This window comes from Toxotes jaculatrix, chromosome 6 (genome assembly GCF_017976425.1).
Source record: "Toxotes jaculatrix isolate fToxJac2 chromosome 6, fToxJac2.pri, whole genome shotgun sequence".
NCBI classification, from domain to species: Eukaryota; Metazoa; Chordata; class Actinopteri; family Toxotidae; genus Toxotes; species Toxotes jaculatrix.
Genome location: NC_054399.1, coordinates 18,178,238 through 18,199,017, shown reverse-complemented (window position 1 = coordinate 18,199,017; position 20,780 = coordinate 18,178,238). Strand labels below are relative to the sequence as shown.

The window sequence follows — 20,780 nt, the reverse complement described above, 5'->3', positions numbered from 1 at the left end:
AGCTTTTAAACAGTATTTACCAGCCGTTGTAAACAAGTATATGTGTGCGTATACAGAACACTCTGAATTGCATTAAATAATGTACTGAAGGAACATGTGTACATCATGCCCCTCGTGTATCATATAAAGTTATCAAATTGAGATTTATTGCAATGTGAATGTGATAAAGTCCATTTTACACTTAAATTGTCTGTCTTTTGTTATTATTGCTCTTTTTTTTTCAAGCCAAGGCCAGATTAAAAAAAAAAAAAAAATAAGATAAATAAGATAAATTACAAAAAAATTACAAAAATACACTGAAAACACACCACCTCAGGCAGTTACAGTTAAATAAAATTTAATATTAACACTAATATATTCGATTTAGATAATGTTACAGGACCTATACACTATTTATGTGTGGCATAACTTGATAATGAACTGCTACAAATACATAACACTACAAAGCTAATTTAGGCGTTTTATCAGGTGTAACTACAAATTTAGCACTAGGACTAAGCAACTTGAAATGATATGTCAGTACCAACCCCCCAAGTCAAAATAACTATTTTTCCGGTTCTTACTATTGTACCGATATTGGAAAATGAAACCACGCCCCAATCAGTGATGTCACAACAGGTGTTTCCGCAATTTTTTAAAAGCTGAACAGCTGTTGCGACATCGCTGCTTGGTCTGTCGCATGAAGCACGGCGAGTTTCTAATCTTTTGAAAAAGATCTATCTTGCGTTGATTCAACCCGGACAGGTCGTCCTTTTTTTTTTTAAAAAAAAAAGAATGTTTAGTTACTTTTTAAAACTCGGCGCACAGGGGCTTCTCAACACACAACGCTAACTAACATCATCCTGTGTGCATTTGTTGTGGTCGGCATGTGAGCAAACAATTTACCTATTTGCACTCCCAGGAAACAGGAGCAGGACCACACCATTGGAGTCCTGTGTCTGGGCTGATGATTGTAAGTCCAATCTCTCTCTTTCTCTCTCGATTTCTGTCCATTCATGAGAAAAACATGCTTTTTTAAAATCTCTCCTGCCTTTTCTTCACAAGCTAATTACCGATAATTTAAGTTTTGCTGTTTGGTGCTGTGCTGTTTGTATGTAGTGAATGCTTCATATCTTAGATGAAAAGAGCTGCCTGCCATTGGTGAAAATGGAGCAGAATTTACATGCTCTATATATCTATCTGTGTGTGTGTGGATATAACATTTGTTTATTTAGGAATGTGGGCAGTGACTTGTCCAGCAGGACTTTTTTGTAAGCCTCAAAGATCTTAGCTGTGGTCAAAGATCCCCAAAATTAAGTCAGAATTTTGCTAATGTCAGCTTAGTTTAACAAACTAATTTCAGAGCTGCAACAATTAGTCCATGGAAAGAAAATCATACTGGCAGTTATTTAGATAATCAACACACCCACACATTCAATAATCTGCATTACACCATTTTACACATTTTTTTTTACCCAAGAACATATGGTTTTGAGTTAACAGTCCTGCCAGTTTATCTCACTTAATGCAAAAAAACACAAACTTTATGCTTAAAAAAATCCCCTCATTGAGATTTCGTCTCATATGTTGTTAATTGTGTTTTTCTATTGGCAGTTTGGCCATTTCATTCTTACTTTAGGAGGTCATGGAACAGGTCACGCACAAACCGCCCTGCACACAGTAAGCTAGGGAGATTATCAGCTGGGGATTTTGTGTGTGTTGTTTCAATACCTGGCCCTGTATTCACACTCACTGACAGCTGAGTAATATTGTCTGATGCCTCTCCAGCCAGTATTATTCTCTCTGGTTCATGCAGGGACATTGAGGACACCTACACTCCAAACTGCTGTTCTTTAGAGGGTTTTGGCCTTGTTCAGTAACAAGTATTTTTAATGACATGTAAAGCTGTCTGCTACTACTGTTGAAATGGTGATAGCAGTCTGACCCAATAGATGGAGAAACAATTCTTTAAACGTGAAGATCCATCTATGTCAGTGTCCACCCTGTTGAAGTGGACTTGACAAGTAAAAATGATTTAGTATGTTCTGCAAATAACTCTGCAGATGGTTGTAATTTCTTACAGGAATCGATACAGTCACAGCATGCATTAATAAAATCCAGTTCATCAAAATGTCATTGTAGAATATTTTGTAATTCATCAATCAGTGGTTAAATCTCAGTATTGGGTCAGCAAAAGGCTTATGCTTGCTTCTGCCAAGGTAAGAATACAAAATGAATGTATGGTGTTTATGGCTTTCATAGTAAAGAAAGATTTGACTTGGTAAACCTTGAGAAATCCCAACACCCTAAGTACATTTTGGCTGTTGACCCTTACTTGAAGAAATGGGGCATTTCAGGCTAAAATTGTGTTTCAGCCACAATCTGCTCTTAGCTCCACAAGGAAAGCGTGTTTCAAACTGTTGGCCATAGGTCATGCAATTTGTGGGTGAGGGAGAAATAGTGTTACATACTGCCTAGAAGACCTATCAGTTATTTATGATGCTTTTCTGTACATACAGTGTTTCTTGCCAAGGGATCTGGAAAATAGCCACAGATGGCGAGACAACATGGTTCTGATACAATATCAGGCTGCTTTGGGTTGGGGCGTAGGGGGAAGAATGCTGTTTTAGTCTTTTTTTCATTTTAGAATGAAGAAACCAGGGCTGCTCTTGTGATCTAGGAGGATTAGGTACCAAACATGAACTTATACTGTACCAGTTGGTGTCCACTTTCACCATCACCCTATTATTTACTATTTATACACAGTATAAACGGTCAATAAATGAATCTTACCAAAATGATAAAGGAAAAAAATGAAATAAATATAAATAAATAAAGTTAAATATCACACTGCTTTCACTGTGTCATATTCCCTATGTAGTTTAGCAGGCAGAGTAATTTACATTGAGTCAGCCCCACATGCACCATAGTGAAGCCATAAATTTACTCACTAATCCGCAGCTGAATATAGTTCCCAACGCAGTTTACTGCTGTTTGAGTGATGTTTGCTAAAACCATCCACCTGTTTTAGGATAATTTCGTCTGCCAGTTTGATATTCTGCTACAGTAGCAATAGCTACTGACACAGCCTCACAGCAGTTTAGCTGATGTCGTTGCATCCAAGCCATTTCCTCAGATATTGACGGGCAGCTTTTATCTGCTCCTCAGATGTCCTTTTTGGGACATTTACTGTAGACACTCATTTTAATAGAGCTGTTTTGTCGTGTGTTTGTTGTTTAGTCTTTCTGCAATCAGTTTACTGCCAACAAAGCTGACCATTATACTAGCTGTCTGAAGATAATGTGATAACATAACATTCCAACCATATATCTATTGCAGTGCTATGTTTTACCTCTTATGGGAACTTTAATGTTGGTCTTTGTTTCTTCCTGGCATGAGCCACAAACTAATTTTACTGCTGGCCTGTTATTTTCATTCTCAGTTAATCTGCTGATTATTTTCTCTTATTTTTCCAAACTATCAGTTTGGACTTGGGGATTCTACGTGTCCATGCTGCAAGTTGATAATTGATCTGATTGCTGTTACCACATCTGTCCAATAGGAAGAAATAAAGTACTCCCAGAATATGTGATAGTGGCCGGCCAGCATATTACCACACCCTTTCCAGCACTGTCTGTGGTCTGGATTACTGGTCTGTAAGCTTTTGATTTATTTATAAAAAACCTTACAATGTTCTTCCAGGTAAATTCCCTCCACATATCTGAGCTTGAGGTGGTAGACAATGTCTTACAAATATTTAACCGGTCATCTTTAGTAAATGGAACAATTTCATGATTGTAGATTTAATACTCCTCACTAAAAAGAAGATATTATCTATACTTCTCTTTCATACACCTGGACTGTTTGTAAGCATATAGATAGGCTTTAATTGAAGAATTTAAAATAGAGCAATCGTGAATAATCTGTCTCACATTTTATATAAATGAACAACAGAAAAGGTAAGCATAGGTGGTGTCTGAAAAAGTACTCTCTATTTTAAGAAAAGGTCATAGAGTGCAGCTCAGTAATTTCTTTCTCCTTGAGGTGGATAGTGGAAATAGAGAGGGGCACACTGGGCTCTCAATTTACTGAACATCAGCAGGGAAGTAGTTCAGCACTGTTGAGAGCTGAAGGAGAGAAGTAGCTCTCTCCCCATGTCTCTGTCTGTCCGCCTGTCGCCATATCCCATAAACCTTATCAGTTTGTCGGCATTCATTCATACCTCCCCCACGTGGCCCTGTCTTTGTCTCTTTTCCACTGTCACTGTATCTCCTCTACTCTCCTTCTTTCTCTTGAGCTGTCTGGTTCTCCCTGCCAGAGAAACGCTGTGAATTAGAGCACTGAGCTCGGTGTCCAAGCACCCTTGGGTCATTTTAGTCAGTCTCTGCTCTGCCAACTAGTACGGCAGACATGCACTTGCAGCATATTTTTGTGCAGTTCAGAGTCCCAGTTTCCCAAACACATCTTAGCAGTGTGATCATCTTAAGTCTTGCGTGCAAGCAATTTATAGAACTTAGAAATCACTTTGACAGACAGCGCTTTCTGTCCTATCATGTGGGTTTTGCTAAAAATGTGCGCAGCAACTTGACAAAATAACTTGAACCATACAGCAAAATATGCCATGAGCTGAAATTTGCCATGTTCAGCTCAAAGGTACAATTTTGCAGTTTTACTACCTTGTTTTAAAAAAAAAGAAAAATCTTAATTGAGACCTTTAGAGGGAACACTTGACTTTTGCTTGGGCTGAAATCGGAGAGTGCATGTAGATGCAACTTTCTCATTACTGACTTGCTTCCTGGCCACATAAAAGTAGCTTCCCTGATGCACTGGTGAAGAGACATGCTTATGACCACTGTAATTAGGACATGAATTGGGCAGGGAACCATTGTCCCTGTGGGTTCAGGTCAGCTGTTTTTAGTAGGTCACATGTCCCTTAATCTCCTCTATGCTATAATAGAAAGGAAGCCACGCTAACATGCTGCATCTGTGATCACACATGACAGCAGTGTACCAGCTCATAAATGGAGGGAGAGGCTACAGTCCATTTTTATATTTCCTCCTGCATTCCTGACAGGATTGCAGAGTGAGATGTCCATAATCACATTGCACAGTCACACAGAATATACACACAAGTATGTGCTCACCATCAACTCCCATGCACAATGAACCACTTTGCCATTTAGGGTTCACCCCTCTCCCTCTCCTCCCCTACCATCCTCACGCCTACTGAGCTCATCTCAGGTGCCTGCTTTGCCACTCTTCCCACCCACGTCCTCACACTCTTAGTCCCAGCGAGCAGCGGTGAACATTTTCCGTCTTTCTTCTTCTTCTCTCTACTCCCACCCACTCCAAAAGGCTGTGAATCACTGGTCGACACACTGAAGCACCAGCACAGCTCTTGTGTTTTAGATGGAGAGGGACTAACATCTCTTTTTCCCTTGGTTTGTGAAGCATAGCCCATTATTATGGGGTTTGACTTGCACATAGGTGAAACGCTTTGAAAGATACAGGTTGTGTGTAACCGTGCAGGGCGGCTGTAGACTGACATGAGTTAAGGCATGTGCCTGTTTGTGTGTGTGTGTTGGAGCATGTCCTTTAGTGTAATACACTGCTGGCATGCGCGTGTGCCAGGGGGACTGAGAGAACAAATTAATTGTTCTCTCATGGAAACGTTGTTTAGCACTTAGTGGAGTGATTCACGCGTCTCCAGATTCAGCCTGTGCAAGTGACAGGCAAGTCCTTGCTGTCTTTTCAGAGAACCACTGCTCAATGATTCATGTCCTCCAATCTGTCAGCAGGCACCGACTATGAGCTGCAGATGGATCAAAACCTGACTTCTCCTCAGTGTTTCTCAAGCGTAAAAAATATCTTTGTTTTGGTTGATTGCAGTTTGTTGGAGATTAAACATGGTTACATATAAGATTCATGTTGGTCAGGAACATTTCTTACTTTCTGATTTTCTGGAAAACATAAGATTGCAACTTGGATTTGTAGCACATGTATTGATATGTATATGAGGATGGGACAGAGTCCTTAACAAAAAAAAAAAAGAAAAACTTCTTGCTGTTGAGTCCAAGATTAAAGATATCAGGAATTGTGTTAAACCCCAAAATTAATTAATGTTCATTTTTTTACAACAGAAACTGGCACCCAGAACATGAATTGACAACATCTGATGTGGTGTTTTGTCCAACCAGTAGTACAAAACCCAAAGATACAGCATTCAGTTTACTATCTGGCAGCAGTAAGACCTCATATCTGAGGAGCTGGAACCAGGGAATGTTTGATATTTTTTGCTGGAGAAATAACCAGTTATAAAACTGGCAGATTTTCTGTTGATTAATTCTCAGCTCTACTGTCCATTTTAACAAGTAGTTTCATGTATTAGTGCTGCCCACTGAAATCATATTTTCCTTAAATCAGTGAAATAAAAATGGGCTTCATAACAGTTTTAACCTTTTAATTTGCAGGACGACATATGTTTGACTTGGATTTTTAGCATCAAACCAATTCATGAACACATGCGAAAAAATACTGTTCATCCTCTGCTGCTTCTGTTTGAAATAACACTAATTGCCCTTTTGTTTGGCCTTTCCACTCTGGAATGGACTGAGCGTAAACTTGATTGAAATATTCATACAAGAGGTCCACATACAGCCGGTGTGCTTCAGTTACACTGCTTCAGCCACTTGGCAATGTGAGATCATTTTCACCCACTGACAACTGTGATTGTCTGGGCTCCGATCTGCCAAGAAGCGCTTCACGCAGATGGCGAGAGAGAGAGAGAACATGGAGGTTGGATGATGGAGGTTGATTTCACCGTCTCTTACAGGCCTCGGCATAATCGTGCTCTAAATATTTCCTAAGTGGGTTGATGTGTGCTCGCTGACATGTTTGTGTGTCTACATGAGTGTGAATGCATCGTATGAGAGTGAGTATACAGTGTGTGTGTCTGTCAGCGATTCATGCAGCCTGCAGAAGCTACATAGGCATTGTGAGGACTCGGCAGGGAGCTCTGTTCCCCTCGTGTTTGCCAGGAGCAGCTTTCCACCCACGGTGGGCAGGCAGGCAGGCTCGGTTGGCTGCGAGGCTGGCATTCTCTGGATGACTTGGGTAGAAAGGAGGGAAGGCACACAGCCATTCATGGTCACATTATGTACATGGGGAACAGGAAAACTCTGGTGGTTTAGAGATATTCTCCAATGAATGCCTTTCCCTCTCTCTCTTTCTCCCTTTGACCAAGAGAAGAAATGTGTTAATTGGACTAAAGAACATAATAACTTTTCTCTTTATACCCAAATGTACAGTTCAGTGCTGAAAATGCACTGCATTGACACAGAGCCAAAACACCTGAGGCAGCTAACACATGGAGACATGCTGAATTGAAATACATTAGAAAGAGTGATGCCATACCAAAAATCAAGCAACTTTCACGGTAGTGGATTACTACCCAATAACTGAGACGTCTACAAAACGCGCAAAACTAGTTTGATGATCTGATATATTGACGAGCATTAATTGGCTCCTATACATTCAGCAGACAGTTGGGGTCGCCAGGAGTCCGAGCTGCAGCCCGACATGTTACAAGCCATATGAGCGGCAAGCTGCCCCTAGAAACAAGTAGTTTCATCTATAAGCTACTGCATCCCTACAACCGTCTTTTAAAGATAACACATGTAACATCTAAATGCCACCGGTTGCAGTTTCATTGTCTTAAAACAGCCGCATATCTTTAAATAAAAGTAAGTAGCCTAAATTTAAATATATAGGTATATATATATATATATTATTCCAACATCAATAAATACATTTAGGAATTAATAGATTTACTTTACTCACTAAACTAGTCTCTTTTTGCGTTTTATTCGGGGTGTTTTACTTCTCTCGCTCTTTCTCTCTTTCACTAACACACACCTCCCACCTGCTCTCTCTCTGTCACACACTCTCTCTCTCTCTCTCTCTCTCTCTCTCTCCCTCTCTCTCTCTCTCTCTCTCTCTCTCTCTCTCTCTCTGTGTCTCTTCTCTCACACTTTTCCCTCAGCTACCCAAGATGGCGGCAGCCTCATCCATCCAGCCGCCGAGCGTTCACTCTTCTTTAGCCCGGGAGAGCGCACTTTCCCCGGACATGGACAGCCCCGAGAGCCGGCAGCCAGAGGATGAAGAGGCGGCGGCAGCGCAGCCCTCCGAGCCGGGGATTAGCCTCCGCGACCTGCCGGACCTGGAGCCGGAGGAGATCGAGAGGAGGCTGGCCAAAACTCGCCAGGAGCTGAGCAACAGGAGGAAAATCCTCATTAAGAACCTGCCGCCTGATACAACTAACCAGGTACACCTTAGTTTACACCAGAAAAAACTGGGGGGAAAGTAGCGTGGTGCTGTTAGTTCTCAGTTTTTGCTCACATCCAGACTTACTGCGCGTCCGTGGTGTTCATCAGTTGAGTTTGGACTGACTGTTGCACTTTTCAGGACGTTTAATCCGGATTGTTGATAATAGCGACTTGTCAGATGCTACTAATGACAGTGGGGTGCGGTGACCTAAAGTTACCTCTGCCTAGTATTTTAAATTCGTTTCAAACCGTTCATACATTTAAAAAAAAAAAAATTATTTGAACTGTTCTTAAATTTAACTACTTTAGGATCACTGTCTGGCGCAGGGGATGGATCCTTTTTCTTGTTTACTTAAATTTGTTTTCAGGTTATTTGTTAAACACCATTTAAATAGGATGTGACTGCAGTTCACATTCAGCAGTTAAACACTTTTTTGACCACATATATTACAGTTCATGTGTTGTATACAATTGAGTGTGATATAGATGAACTTGTTGTGGACTTGTTGTTTCTCATCTGATTACAAAAGGTAAATAATCACAGACCATAAACAGCATCAAACACATTTGTGTTATAATGAGGTAAATATGATCATGTAACTGTACTTGTATCAAAAATACATGGGAGTTGCATGAGGCTGGTCAAGACCAAAAGCAGGATTGCTTTTTGTTGATGTGGCTGTTTTGTTTCTGTATGAACACCAGCTTGGCATTAAAGTTTATCCATCTTTTCTTTTACGACTAAATTATCACACAATTTCCTTTCAGTATTTGGTTTGCTATAATGAGATTCCTTCACTTGAGGCAAAAGCAGATCAGTTTGTTTATCTTTTGTGTTTGTTGTACACGCAAGAACATCATATGCATGTTTCTTGTCAAAGACCACCACGTAACTTGTTACTGTTTGTAACTTCATGACCTTTTTGATTTCTCCTACTAAGTGTCATTCATCACTCGTGTCAGCATGCAAGCCTTCATGAGGCAGCGTGTCGAAGGCGCTGATGATGTGCTCCTTCAGGGTTGTAGCACTAAACATACTTAGAAAGAGGCACACTGCCAAGGAGAACCAGCACTCTGCCTGGTGTTTGTGTGTTTGGTTTATGTGTCTAAGGAGAAGGAGAGAGGGAGTGTGAAAGAGTGCGACTGCATGGTGTGTGCGAGAAATGAGAAACGGGGGAGAGAGGAAAAGTCACTTGGATCAGGTGAAGCAACAGAAGTGGAATTTCTCTCTCTGTATTTTCCACATTATTCATGTGTCAGATCAAGCGTGATATGTTTAGTGAGCCTGAGCAGAGCTGCATGAAATCAGCTCTGCTGAATGTGCCACATAAATCTATCCGTTTAAGGGAGAAGTTCACACACTTTGACATTACGCAGTGGGAGTTACTGACTGGAAGTGATACTGTCGAACAGACATGGATCTTATGCTTTGAGATTTCTCAGCGAGCCAGCAGCTTGTCAGACAGATCTGAGCCATTAACAAGCATTTAAAACCACAATGGAACACTCTCAAAATTGCTGTATCCATCAATAACAGAATAAAACATTGTTTAATGGTTAACACTTTCTTTTGCGTGCTTTATTGTCATTTAAAATGGTTCACTTGCTGATGTTCATTTCTGCCTGAATACATGCAGTCTCTGAAGTATATTTGGCTTATGTCTGTAAACCAATGAAATGATTAGTTCATTAATAGGAAAAAAATATTTTCCTATTCAAGCCTCAGCTATAGAGCTTTGTTTAGCTGTTAGAGAGCTGTTTCGTATTATTGTGAATTGAATATTTTTGGTTTTCCAGTAGTTGGTTGGATGAAAAAAAACTGCTTTCCAACATTTTACAGAGTACGTGATTATTTGATTAATCAAAACAGTAATCGAGTTTAATCAGTAATCCTAACCCTTTTCAGTATCAGTATTCATATCACTTTATGTTTCAGTAGTGCACAGGGCTTAAAACCTATAGCTTTTCTTGCTTTGTCCAGAACAAGAATCCATTAATATTCATAGTTTAGGTGTTGACGTTACAGTATCTTCCATAAGGTTATAGATTTATGACAAAGGAAAGTCGTCTTTGCTGTCTTACATAACCTGTCTGATGGACTCAACAACATCCAGCCGACTCCATCTCCCATTCCCCTCATACCCGCTGCCCCATTAGTGAACACTATATCGCAGATTGAGTGTGTGTGTGTGTGTGTGTGTGTTTGGAGTCTATGGTGCTCTGTATCAGATATATGGCTCTGCTGACAGTCCTCATCTAAGGGAGAAGTAGGGGGAGGGAAGAGTGCAGTTAGAAAGAGAAGGCAGTAGAGCTGGGTGAGAGGAGAGGAAATGGAGGGACAACAGAAGAATGTAAAGGAAAGAATTGAAAGAGGGTGGGAGAGATGGTTGAGGGAGAAGCAGGGAGAGCCATTTGGAAAGAGTGAGTGCTTCAAAGATGAACCGTTTAGAATTTGGTGGTGATAATTTAAGGTCGCTGTGACTTCACGACAAAACGTGTTTTTGTCCATAACTTAATAATTCATATGATAATTTTGGCAAAATACTTCCCTTCAGAGTCTTCTCTACATATATAATCTGAGTCTGGAGAGATGTGGATGTAAACTGCAACTTGACTGGGTGGCAGAGGCATAAGTTGATGCTATCCTGCTTAGATAGGAGTCATTAGCATTCCATGTTCTCTACCTTTTTTTAAAAAAATTAAATCAGTCTGATTTTCTAAAATGCAAAATGTAGTATTTTATAGACTCAAAATCCACTATTGAATAGACTTACTGAATCCAAATCCTTTTGAATTGGTGTTGAATATATAGTTGATTTAAGTTTCAATGTTAGGTTTTAGCCAAATCAGCAGGAGCAGAGACAAAAATGTATGTATCTGAAGCTTAGAACACCAGGGTGTGTGTGTGTGTGTGTGTGTGTGTGTGAGTGTGTGAGTGAAGTTGTTTGCATATGTACAGGTAAACACGAATACATGTAAATGTGACAAAGCAATATGTGCCTGAGCTGTTCTCTTTCCACCCACTTCCTCATCTTGCTTTACCCACTGTGATATGTGTGTGTATGTCAGTAGCAGATGTTCATGAAATCTGCCCCTCCTGACAGTGGGCAGCCTTCGTCACCTTCATCACCTGTGTGCCTGTGTGAGCACCCGTTGATGTGATTTAGCTGTTTACTGTGGCATTAGTCACCTCGAAGTCCTGCTGATGTTTGTGTTGCAGTTATTCTGCAGGAATTCAAAATGCACCTGTTAGACTGACTACTGTTAATACAACCAGGACAAATCAACAAGTTCATGTGGTTTATTTATTTATTTATTTTATGACATAATTTGGCCATAGCTCAAACATGTGGCTGGAGATAGAGGAAAAACCTCTAATGCTGAACCAGTTGGCATCCTTGACAATGGTGGCAAAATAAATATTAGGATTTTAATAAGAGTATATTATCAGTTTATATTGTGCTATTGCAGATGTTATACAAACTGAAGTAGCACATTTTTCCAGTTTATAATTAATTTAAAAACACACACAAATGACTAACCAATCTGTAAACAGAAACAGAAATTGGGAATGGCGCTGACTGGATAAAACGTGTAACCAAGAGAGTGAATTGCGTTAACTGGACAAGTACAGGAAGAATGTGGTGCAGACTAATTGGATCAAAGGCTAAGGAGAAATAACGAGTGCGCGCGAGGGGTACTAAGGCGGGGTGGTTACATCAGTCTCTGTATGTTCATTCCTCCTCTTGACTATCTCTCACTGTGTGTGTGTGTGTGAGATGGAGCAGGTGGAGGGGCGTTTGACACTGTTAGTAGATCAGGATCCCGCTGCTCCCTGTTTACTGGAGTTCCGCACCCCCAGTATTCATACAGCAGAACCTCAGTCTTGCAATTTGGTGTAATGCTTTTGATACACAGGTTTAGACTGATCAAACATTTTTCATTTTTGAAAGAGAGGGTGGTGTAATGAGCTGGGGCAGATCATTTTTTTATATGTCTGACCTGCATGTTTTGACCTTCCAGTTGAGGGAGAAGAGAGGAAACACAATTTTCCACACTGATAAGATGCCTATGATTACACCCCCAACGATGGACAGTGTATTCAGGTTCTGTTAAAAACACCTGACCTCACACATTACAGTCATCATCAAAATAAAATCCAGGGAAAACACCTCAGTAATTAGAGAAGTCAAGATGAAAACGAGAAGAGTAAGCCAGGCCAAGTTCCAACTTTGTCCAAGAATGAAAAGCATACAGTAAATTCAGCAAATGAAAGAGTGTAAAATCTGCACAATGTTCAGTCTGAGAGATTTTTGGATTTCTCTTGCAAGAGGCTGAAGAGCTAAAGAGTAGAGATTAACAGCATGAATCCATCCATCCTCCCTTGTGTCAGTGGTTTATTTTCATAAATCACTTTCGGGAGTTTTATTCCACCTACGGGGAACAATAGGAACTGTCATTCTGTCACGATAACAATGTAAAAAAAGACAAAAATGTTGCTATTTTATGTGTTTATGGAATACAAAAAGTAAACTTTTTTTTTTTTTTTTTTTACAGGAAATGTCTTCCTTAATCAAGCCCTCCTGTCAAACTGCCTCTAAGCTTCCATCAGAAATCATGTACATGTTATTATAGAGTTTGTAAAACTCATGACTGAGGCCTGATATTCAGTCAAATGAGCAGGAACATTTATGTGTTTCATGCAGAGCTGCCGTTATTTATGTTTCAATTAATCTAGGAATTGTCAGCAGTAAGTCACTTTGGTGTATACAAAATACACAAGTCCATTACAAATTACCAGAGGCCAAATTTTTGTGAAATTTTCTACTTAGTCTGATGAGTATCCTTTTTTGAATGTCAAGCCTAGCTGCATGTATTTCAGTTGCTTATTCAAATACCCTACACATCAGTTCCACAACATTATTTTTATATCACCTTCCTGGTTTTCTAAATAAAACTATTCCAAAGCTAATATTTATATAATATTTCAAACCTGTTTATGCAATTCCATTTTTCAAACTAGAACACTTGACAAAATACTTAGTTTATGACTCCAGTAATGTGAAGCTGCTTTTGATTGTTTAGTCAGTAATGATACAAGAATGTGTGTGTATTGCAAGCACAGAAGACATTAACTTTCCCACATCCAGCCTGTTGATGTGCATGGTGCTTTCACCGGCGCCTTGGTGTATTAGTACAAATGACTGCAAGAGACCATTTAGCTTTTATGTCTAAGAGCTTCTCTGCCAGTCTCCTCATATCTCTGCAGTTGCTGTGCTTTTTCTGCCGCCGTGATGATGCTTCTTGCTGTAGCTTTGTGCTAAAACTGTCCTCTGAGTGTTAACTATCATGCGGTTTTCTGACATTAATGCAAAGCCAAACTGTGGACAAAGTGCTGTAACCTGTTCAACGCAGACGATCAAAGAAAGATTTCAGCAGTATTGAACACACAGGTAAAATAATAATTTTTGGTCTTCATATTCCGTTGTACTTCGTTACCTGAAAGCTAGAATTTACCACATCTCTGTACTCAAGTGTAGTCTGCTGCTTCACTTTGTCATTGTGTGAACATTTGCACATATTTTAATGTATAATAGTCTTATATAGCAAACCCCACACATTGGATACTTCATGCCAGCTCATACCAAAATAAGGGATATTCTTAAATGATGTTTTGACTTGATGTTTGGTGTTGATATGAGAGGATGAGTGACTGTTTGCTCAGTGGGGGAAGTGACCTCCAATCTGAGCCCAGTCGCTTCAGGGCCTGAGCCAAACAGAGACGGGTGGGTGTGGAAGCGGGAGGGAGTTGGGGTCATACTGGCTGACAGCAGACTCTGTCCTGTCTCAGGGCAAGCCACCTGCTTCCCTCAGCCTGCCGAGTCCTTCCTGGCTGAGATCAAATCAACCAGCTCCTCCATTTAAGACAGGTAAACAAGGTGAAAATAAGACAGAATCAACAGACTGGATTACAAGCAGTGGCCACAATGGCTAAATGTTAAATGGAGTTGTCTTACCAGATGGAGTTTTTTTTTAGTGGCTGTGTGGAATTGACTGGGAAAACCACCATTCAGTACCTTTTCCTCACAACAAATTAAGGTTTGACAGGTAATTTCACTTCCTCTAATGGTGTCTTGATGGTGATTTTGAATAGGTTTCTGTTGAGGAGTTAAGGTATAAAAGGAGATCTATTTTGAGACATATTTTGTTTGATTGTGTCAATCACACCTAATGGTGATGGCTGCTTATTGTTTGTGCTACCTCAGCCTCACCCGCTCCAACTGATTAAGATGGTTGTGAATGGTATGCTGAAGTCCGGGCTTATTTATATTTGTTCAGAAGCTTAAGAGTAATAGTATATATGCAAAGGCCAAACTCCACTGAAACAGCATTTAGAAGTAAGGTCCTTGGTAGAGCAGCTTACCTGAAAGGTGGATAAATGGATATATTTACGTAGTAAGGAAGCAATGAACAATCAGAATTCATTCAATTTGGCTATCAATGACTTATCTGTGTGTCACAATTGTTACATTTACCAAGGTGAAAATAATAAACAACAAATTGGAAACATTTGGCTCAAGCCCATATGTACATTTGCAGTTATTTGCACACAATGATGCTCTGTGGGGCAGTGAATACAAAACATTCAATTCTTAGCCCCGGGTCTGTGTTTGGAGTATATTGCCAGATTATAAGTTTGGCAGTCAGAGTGCATCTCTTGAACCATGTGCTTGTGAATGCTGAGGTTGATTATGGGTTTGAATCCCTGCTCCTGCTGTGCTACTTTACTGTATCATCTGTCTCTACTCAACTGGAAATGAACAAAAAAATCTGAAAAAGGCAAGAATCCAAGAAGAAGAAAGAAAGGAAAGACCAAGACAGTGATGGAGACCTTCATATCACGGTTTTAGCATAAACAAAAAAAAAAAAAAAAAAAAAAAAAGGGGGGTTGGGGGGGGTTCAAAGAGGATGAATCATGGATTTCTTTCTATGTTTGTATTCTCCATCCTTTCCTTTTTTTCCTAACATTTTTTTCAGGGAAAATTTAACCAGACAACCAGTGTTAAACCCAACAATGAAAAAGAATTTAAGACAAGGGAAAGCAGGAGGATACAAATGAGGGAGAGGAGAGAGGAGTTTAAGGAGAGGGGGAAGGAAGGCAGAGAGAAAGAGGAGGAGGGCCTGGATGTAGAGAAGAAGAGAACAGAGGAGCAAAAGAATCAAAGCAAACCTGTTAAACTGAGGAATTCTACCAGTTCTGGTGCAGAGCAAGGGTGTTAAACAAGCATATAGGGTGTGAAAACTCAGAGGATGTGTTAGAGAGAGAGAACGAAAAAGGGGAGACAGAGAAATGAAGGATGAAAGAAAGAGATGTCTGTGCTCGTGTGTGTTTATGCTTGTCTGCTCACAATATGTGAGTGTAATGTTTTCTAAGAAGCTCTCCTGGCAGGCATTTGATGGGCCAGTGATCCGTGCTGTGCATGGTTTGAGCCACCTGTCTCTCTCTCTCTCTCACTCACACAATCGCACACACTCACTCGCCCACCCACCCATATACGCTCTATCGTTCTGTCTCTATGTAACTAATTGCAGCTGTTATAGATGTTTCATACTAGTTTGAAAGCAAGAGTGAACGGCATTCGGTACCATTCATGTGTTAAATGTGGACTGCATTAGGTATTTCCATCTAAGTGTGTCCTGATTAGAGACTTGGAAATAGAATCAGTTAAAAAATTACAAAATGTCAAATTTCTTTACATTTAAGAAGTAAATATCTTTTGTATGTGTCATAACTATAACCCTCAAATATAAAGATCCAGCTTTTGTCCTGCATACAGATATAAAACATTTGCTTTACTTTTGCTGACAGACTACAGCTAAACTACCACTAAAATCACTGGCATTAATGCAGTGCTAGTATTGCATCTCTATAAATGCCGGTGACATGTTAGTGGTGAGAGTGGGAGGAGCATTCTGCTTGCTGGTGGACCAAGGCTTCATCCTCTGCTCTCTCTCTGTAGCATATATCACTCTATCAGTAGGTCAAGGACACAGTTACTGGCGGTAAGGAGGCCAAGCAGGCTGTGTTTGTCCCCTAGTTCTACTCTATCCCTCTTACTCTCAGACACACGCAGTCACACAAAGTTGAAATCAAAGACCACTGTTTCACTTTCCTCCAGTGGCTCTGTTTACCATCTCATTTTTGACTGCAGAACAAAAGGTGTGTGTGTGTGCCTGCGTGCGTGTGTTTTGTGTAATGAATGAAGTGTCATAGTAAGCACATTTTTCTCTTCTCTCATTCTTATTTGCCTGTTTCTGAAAAAAATCTTCTAGTTTGGCTTTCTCACATTTACATTTACCTTGTAAACTTTCCACTGTATAAAATATGATTCTCTTCAGAGTGACTTGCAGAGGACAACAAGGTGAATTAGAAGTATCTCAACCGGCAAATGGTACAAGATATCTGTTAAAGAGTGAAAAAAATGAAAGGCAGCAGGACTGAGATTTGCCATTGCATTGAAAGTACAGTAATAATCTTAACACTTGTGATACTTAACTAATCCACAGTGGGAGATTCTTTGACTACAGGCCCTGGGATGTTTGAAATAGTTAGATACAGACATGTTGCGAAGGATTCAGTATGTTTTAAAAATATTGAAGCAGGGTGGATGCCTAATGGAGGTTATCTGTTTGAAGGACTGCCTGTTTAATCATTTACCCAAACTGCTGTCTTGAAAATGGTGTGGTGTCGTCATCCAACACCCATAGCACAGGCAAAAGTGATCAAATTGATGTTTTTCAGAGCACTGATTTGTGCCAGTGCTGGGCAAGAACAGTGGTGTGTCTTTGACTCAGTGACAACAGGATCTATATTTGCTTGGGTTTCTTTGTCCAGTACTGACTCATTTTGACTGGAATAACTTTTCTGGGCAGCATGTGAAGTCAATGTTCACAGATGTTATTTGAAGGGGTTTGCCTGGCATTTTCTTTTATAATTGTTAGGACTTTTTTTCTTTTCCATTTCCAACCCTCCTCTCAGCAAAAACTAATCAGATGGTCTCATGGGCCAGAAGTACACAATGCCTTGTAACTTATGCTCCAGTTTAAATCTGTACACACAATATACTCAGTATCGTAGAGAAACAGTAGCTTTAATCAACTTTAATAAAATTGAACAAGATTTAAAACAGCAGTTAGTAGCATCAGTAGCTCAAAATTAAATAACATAATGTAGGTGAAGGATGGGGTGGTGGGTGATTGAGGTGGTCAGTCATTGGAACAAAAATTGGCAGTGTTTAGCAGCAGCGTTCAGTGAGTGAACAGGTGTGAAGCTGATGATCACTTGATTTTGGGTGGTGCTAGTGAATTCATGTTCTTTCATGAACCTATACTTTGGCTATAAGCTCCATGTAGGCTTACCACGTGTCATACGAGGCTGCTATCACATTCCTTATCAAGCCCATGCTCTCAAGGTATTTTGCCTTAGTGCCCCACCAAGGTGTGTGTATATATCACACACACACACACACACACATACATGCAATTTCAGTGCATGCATGCATGCACTGAAATTGGCCCTGGGGATAAGGCTGGTGCTGGGGTACTGACTGGACTTGCTGGAAATGTCAACTTCTGAAAGCATTCAGACACGCAGAGGGAAAAGTATAGCACAGCAAGGATCTATAGAACAGCTTGACATAGAGGAACATGCTGTACAATGACCTTGAATAGGAAACACAATAGCAGATTGGCCTACTCCTTCTGACCACACACAATCCAGGTTCTCTGTCTAAGTGCTGTTGGTCTTGAAGACTGGTGATAAGGCAAGACGGGTGTCTGTCAAAGTTTGTTAACTATATCCACTTATGTAGCGGTTAGAGGCAACAAAATATGACTGAAAATGTAAAACCTAGGCCTTATGATTTGCAGTTAATAGGTTTCGATTTAGTAGAGTATGTGTGATTGCTCTGTCTTTGAATTTAAAGGTGTGGACTGCCTAAGTGCAGTTTGCCATACTGTCTCTTTCCTGAGCTCAGTCGCAGTTTTCAAACACTTGTGAGCATCGCTAAGCTATTGGAGCAGTGTTAATTAGAAAGCTGTTGAAACAGTGTAGTGGAAATCTCAATGGAACAAAGTGAAACATCATAGAACAGTGTGATGGGATATAGTGGAAGTAAAACATCATTAAAACACGGAATGTAAAAGGAAATCGGCTGAAACAAAGTGGAATATGATAAAAAAGAGCAGCATGGTGTGCTCAACTGGTAAATTGTGTGGCTGAGACGAGACGCAGGACTGTTTGGACTCCTAAAAATAGTCCTTAAATGTCTTATAATGTGCCAGTGCTGTGAGAGACAAACTTTCAGCTCAAGCACAGAACAGCACAATAAAACAACACCAAGAGAGAATGTCTGAATGTCACCAAGTAGTTTGTAAATAATAAAAAAAAAAAGGCAATTTGAATATATCACCTTGGGCTATGGCATATTATGAAGGGCATTGTTCCATTTTTTTCTGACATTTTCTGAACATAATAATTGTTAGTTGAACATCCAATTAACAGCCGCTATTGGCCGATACATCAATATCAGATTTTGTTTGTTTTTTTTAGGCTCGTAAATATTAAAATCAGCATCTGCCTCCAGTATGAGTCGGGCTAGACTTACTGCACAGGTAGATTTTTCTCTTGTTTCTAAGAGAATGTGGTGTCAGCTGCAGACAAATGATGTGATGATTTTGGTTTCAGGTGGTTCTTCTTCATCCCTTCAGACTAATTCTGCCGTTTTCCCTGAATCCTCTGTGTCTGTAGCAGGACAGACTGATCATGAAATAGATAAATATGGAGTACAGATGTAAAACTAACGCACTCTGTCTCTCTCTCTCTCTCTCTCTCTCTCTCTCTCTTTCTCTCTCTCTCTCTCTCTCTCACTGAGTTTCCCTCTCAGCCATTACAGCTCGCTCTGCACTGATTTTAAGGGCGAGTGAGTTGACCCTCTGTGTGGGCTGCCTCGCATGGCCTTCACTGACAGGGAACATGCCTGCTTACTGTGTACATGAGTGGGCTGGATGGTGGTAAAAGGGACGGAGAAGGAGAAAAATGTACATATTAGAACACTTCAAACAACAACGCAGATTTGCTTGGTATTTTTCTTCTGTATAGAATTGACGCGATAAATGGGAATGGAAATGTTTTGTCCACGACCTCCTGGAAATTGTGACCTTTCTTTTACTCTCATGTAAAAGGTGACTATGTATGACCTTGAGTTGGTGCATCGCAGTAATTTAAATTTCATTTTTGTTTTCATATTTGAATGGAAGCACAAAACATGGCCAACATTATCCAGCAGCGAACAAAACTAACACATTCTCCCAAATGCTCATCATTGCTTTATAGATGTCTCTTTCTTTCTTTCTTTTCTTTTTTTTTTTACCACATTCAAGCATTTATTTAATCCAAACCAGCATTTTATTCATTGAAATTTGAAAGTTTGAACAAAACTGAAGAGCAACATAATAAATAAAATAAAAAAATAATGCCACACAAGGTGGGAGGCAGAAGATAAAAACGATAGGCCACACAAACATTTTCATATTCTTATCCTACTCTTTTTTTTTTTTTTTGCCTGTGAGGTTTGCTAGTGCAAATGTTTAAAGTTACTCACCAAACTCTCTTAACTGGGCAAACTTGTCAAAAATCACTTGTGTGATTGACTGATTGACGATCCATGTTTGTGAGATTTCATCAGTAGTGTAAACAGCAACACTAAAATTCCCATATGAGGCAACCAGTCCCCCTCTGCGGGTGGAACAGTTTCATTCACAAAAATGTTACCAGAGAGTAAAAAGAATATCTTCACAATGCAGAGCTTCAGGTCCTGCTGTCAGAAGTCAGCAGACGAAAAGATAAAACATTTAGCCAGAAAGGATTTGAAAATGTTGGCAGTCAACAACTTATTATCAGAACAGCGCTGCACTGTCACAGAAATAAAGAGGAAATGGTTGGAGATGAGGTTAGACACTAAATAGATGTCTTTCTAAAGCAAAGAGGTTGATAACTAATATGGTGCAACAGAGGATGATACTGGAATTCACTGTGTTTGCAACAGAAGACAAAATGGTATGAAAGTCCTGTCTGATGTGCATCATGCACTGTAGACCAGCCATTGCTTCGTGTCTCTGGTGGCTCATGACAATAATTGCTTTATGCTGAAGTAACCTTTCCACTTTCACAGAGTTTAGCAGGTCCTTTTAGCACTGTGGGTGTTGATTTTTTTCTTTTTTTTTGGTTTTGTTTTATTTTTGTTTTTTGTTTTTGTTCTTGATGCCAGGCTCTGAACAGTTGACTTGTGTGCAGTGGAGTCTCTTTGTGGTTAAGAAACAGTGAAACCCATCAGGAAGGCACCAAGGCTAACAGAAACTTAGCGGCGAGCGGTGGAGTTCATAATTCATTCAGACAGGGTGTTAGGATTTCTTGCT

At 40.0% G+C, this 20,780-nt stretch overlaps 1 protein-coding gene across 2 annotated transcripts in view; it reads left to right on the top strand.

The window, feature by feature from the left end:
• The first annotated feature begins 667 nt into the window (after window positions 1-667).
• The window catches only part of raver2 (ribonucleoprotein, PTB-binding 2), an 82,167-nt gene continuing 62,054 nt past the window's right edge, over window positions 668-20,780 (top strand). For both annotated transcript variants that reach the window (XM_041040784.1, XM_041040785.1), the window contains exons 1-2: window positions 668-952; window positions 8,021-8,302. In XM_041040784.1, coding sequence (XP_040896718.1) covers window positions 947-952; window positions 8,021-8,302 — 288 coding nt within the window. In that variant the 5' untranslated portion in view covers window positions 668-946. The remainder of the gene's footprint in view (window positions 953-8,020; window positions 8,303-20,780) is intronic.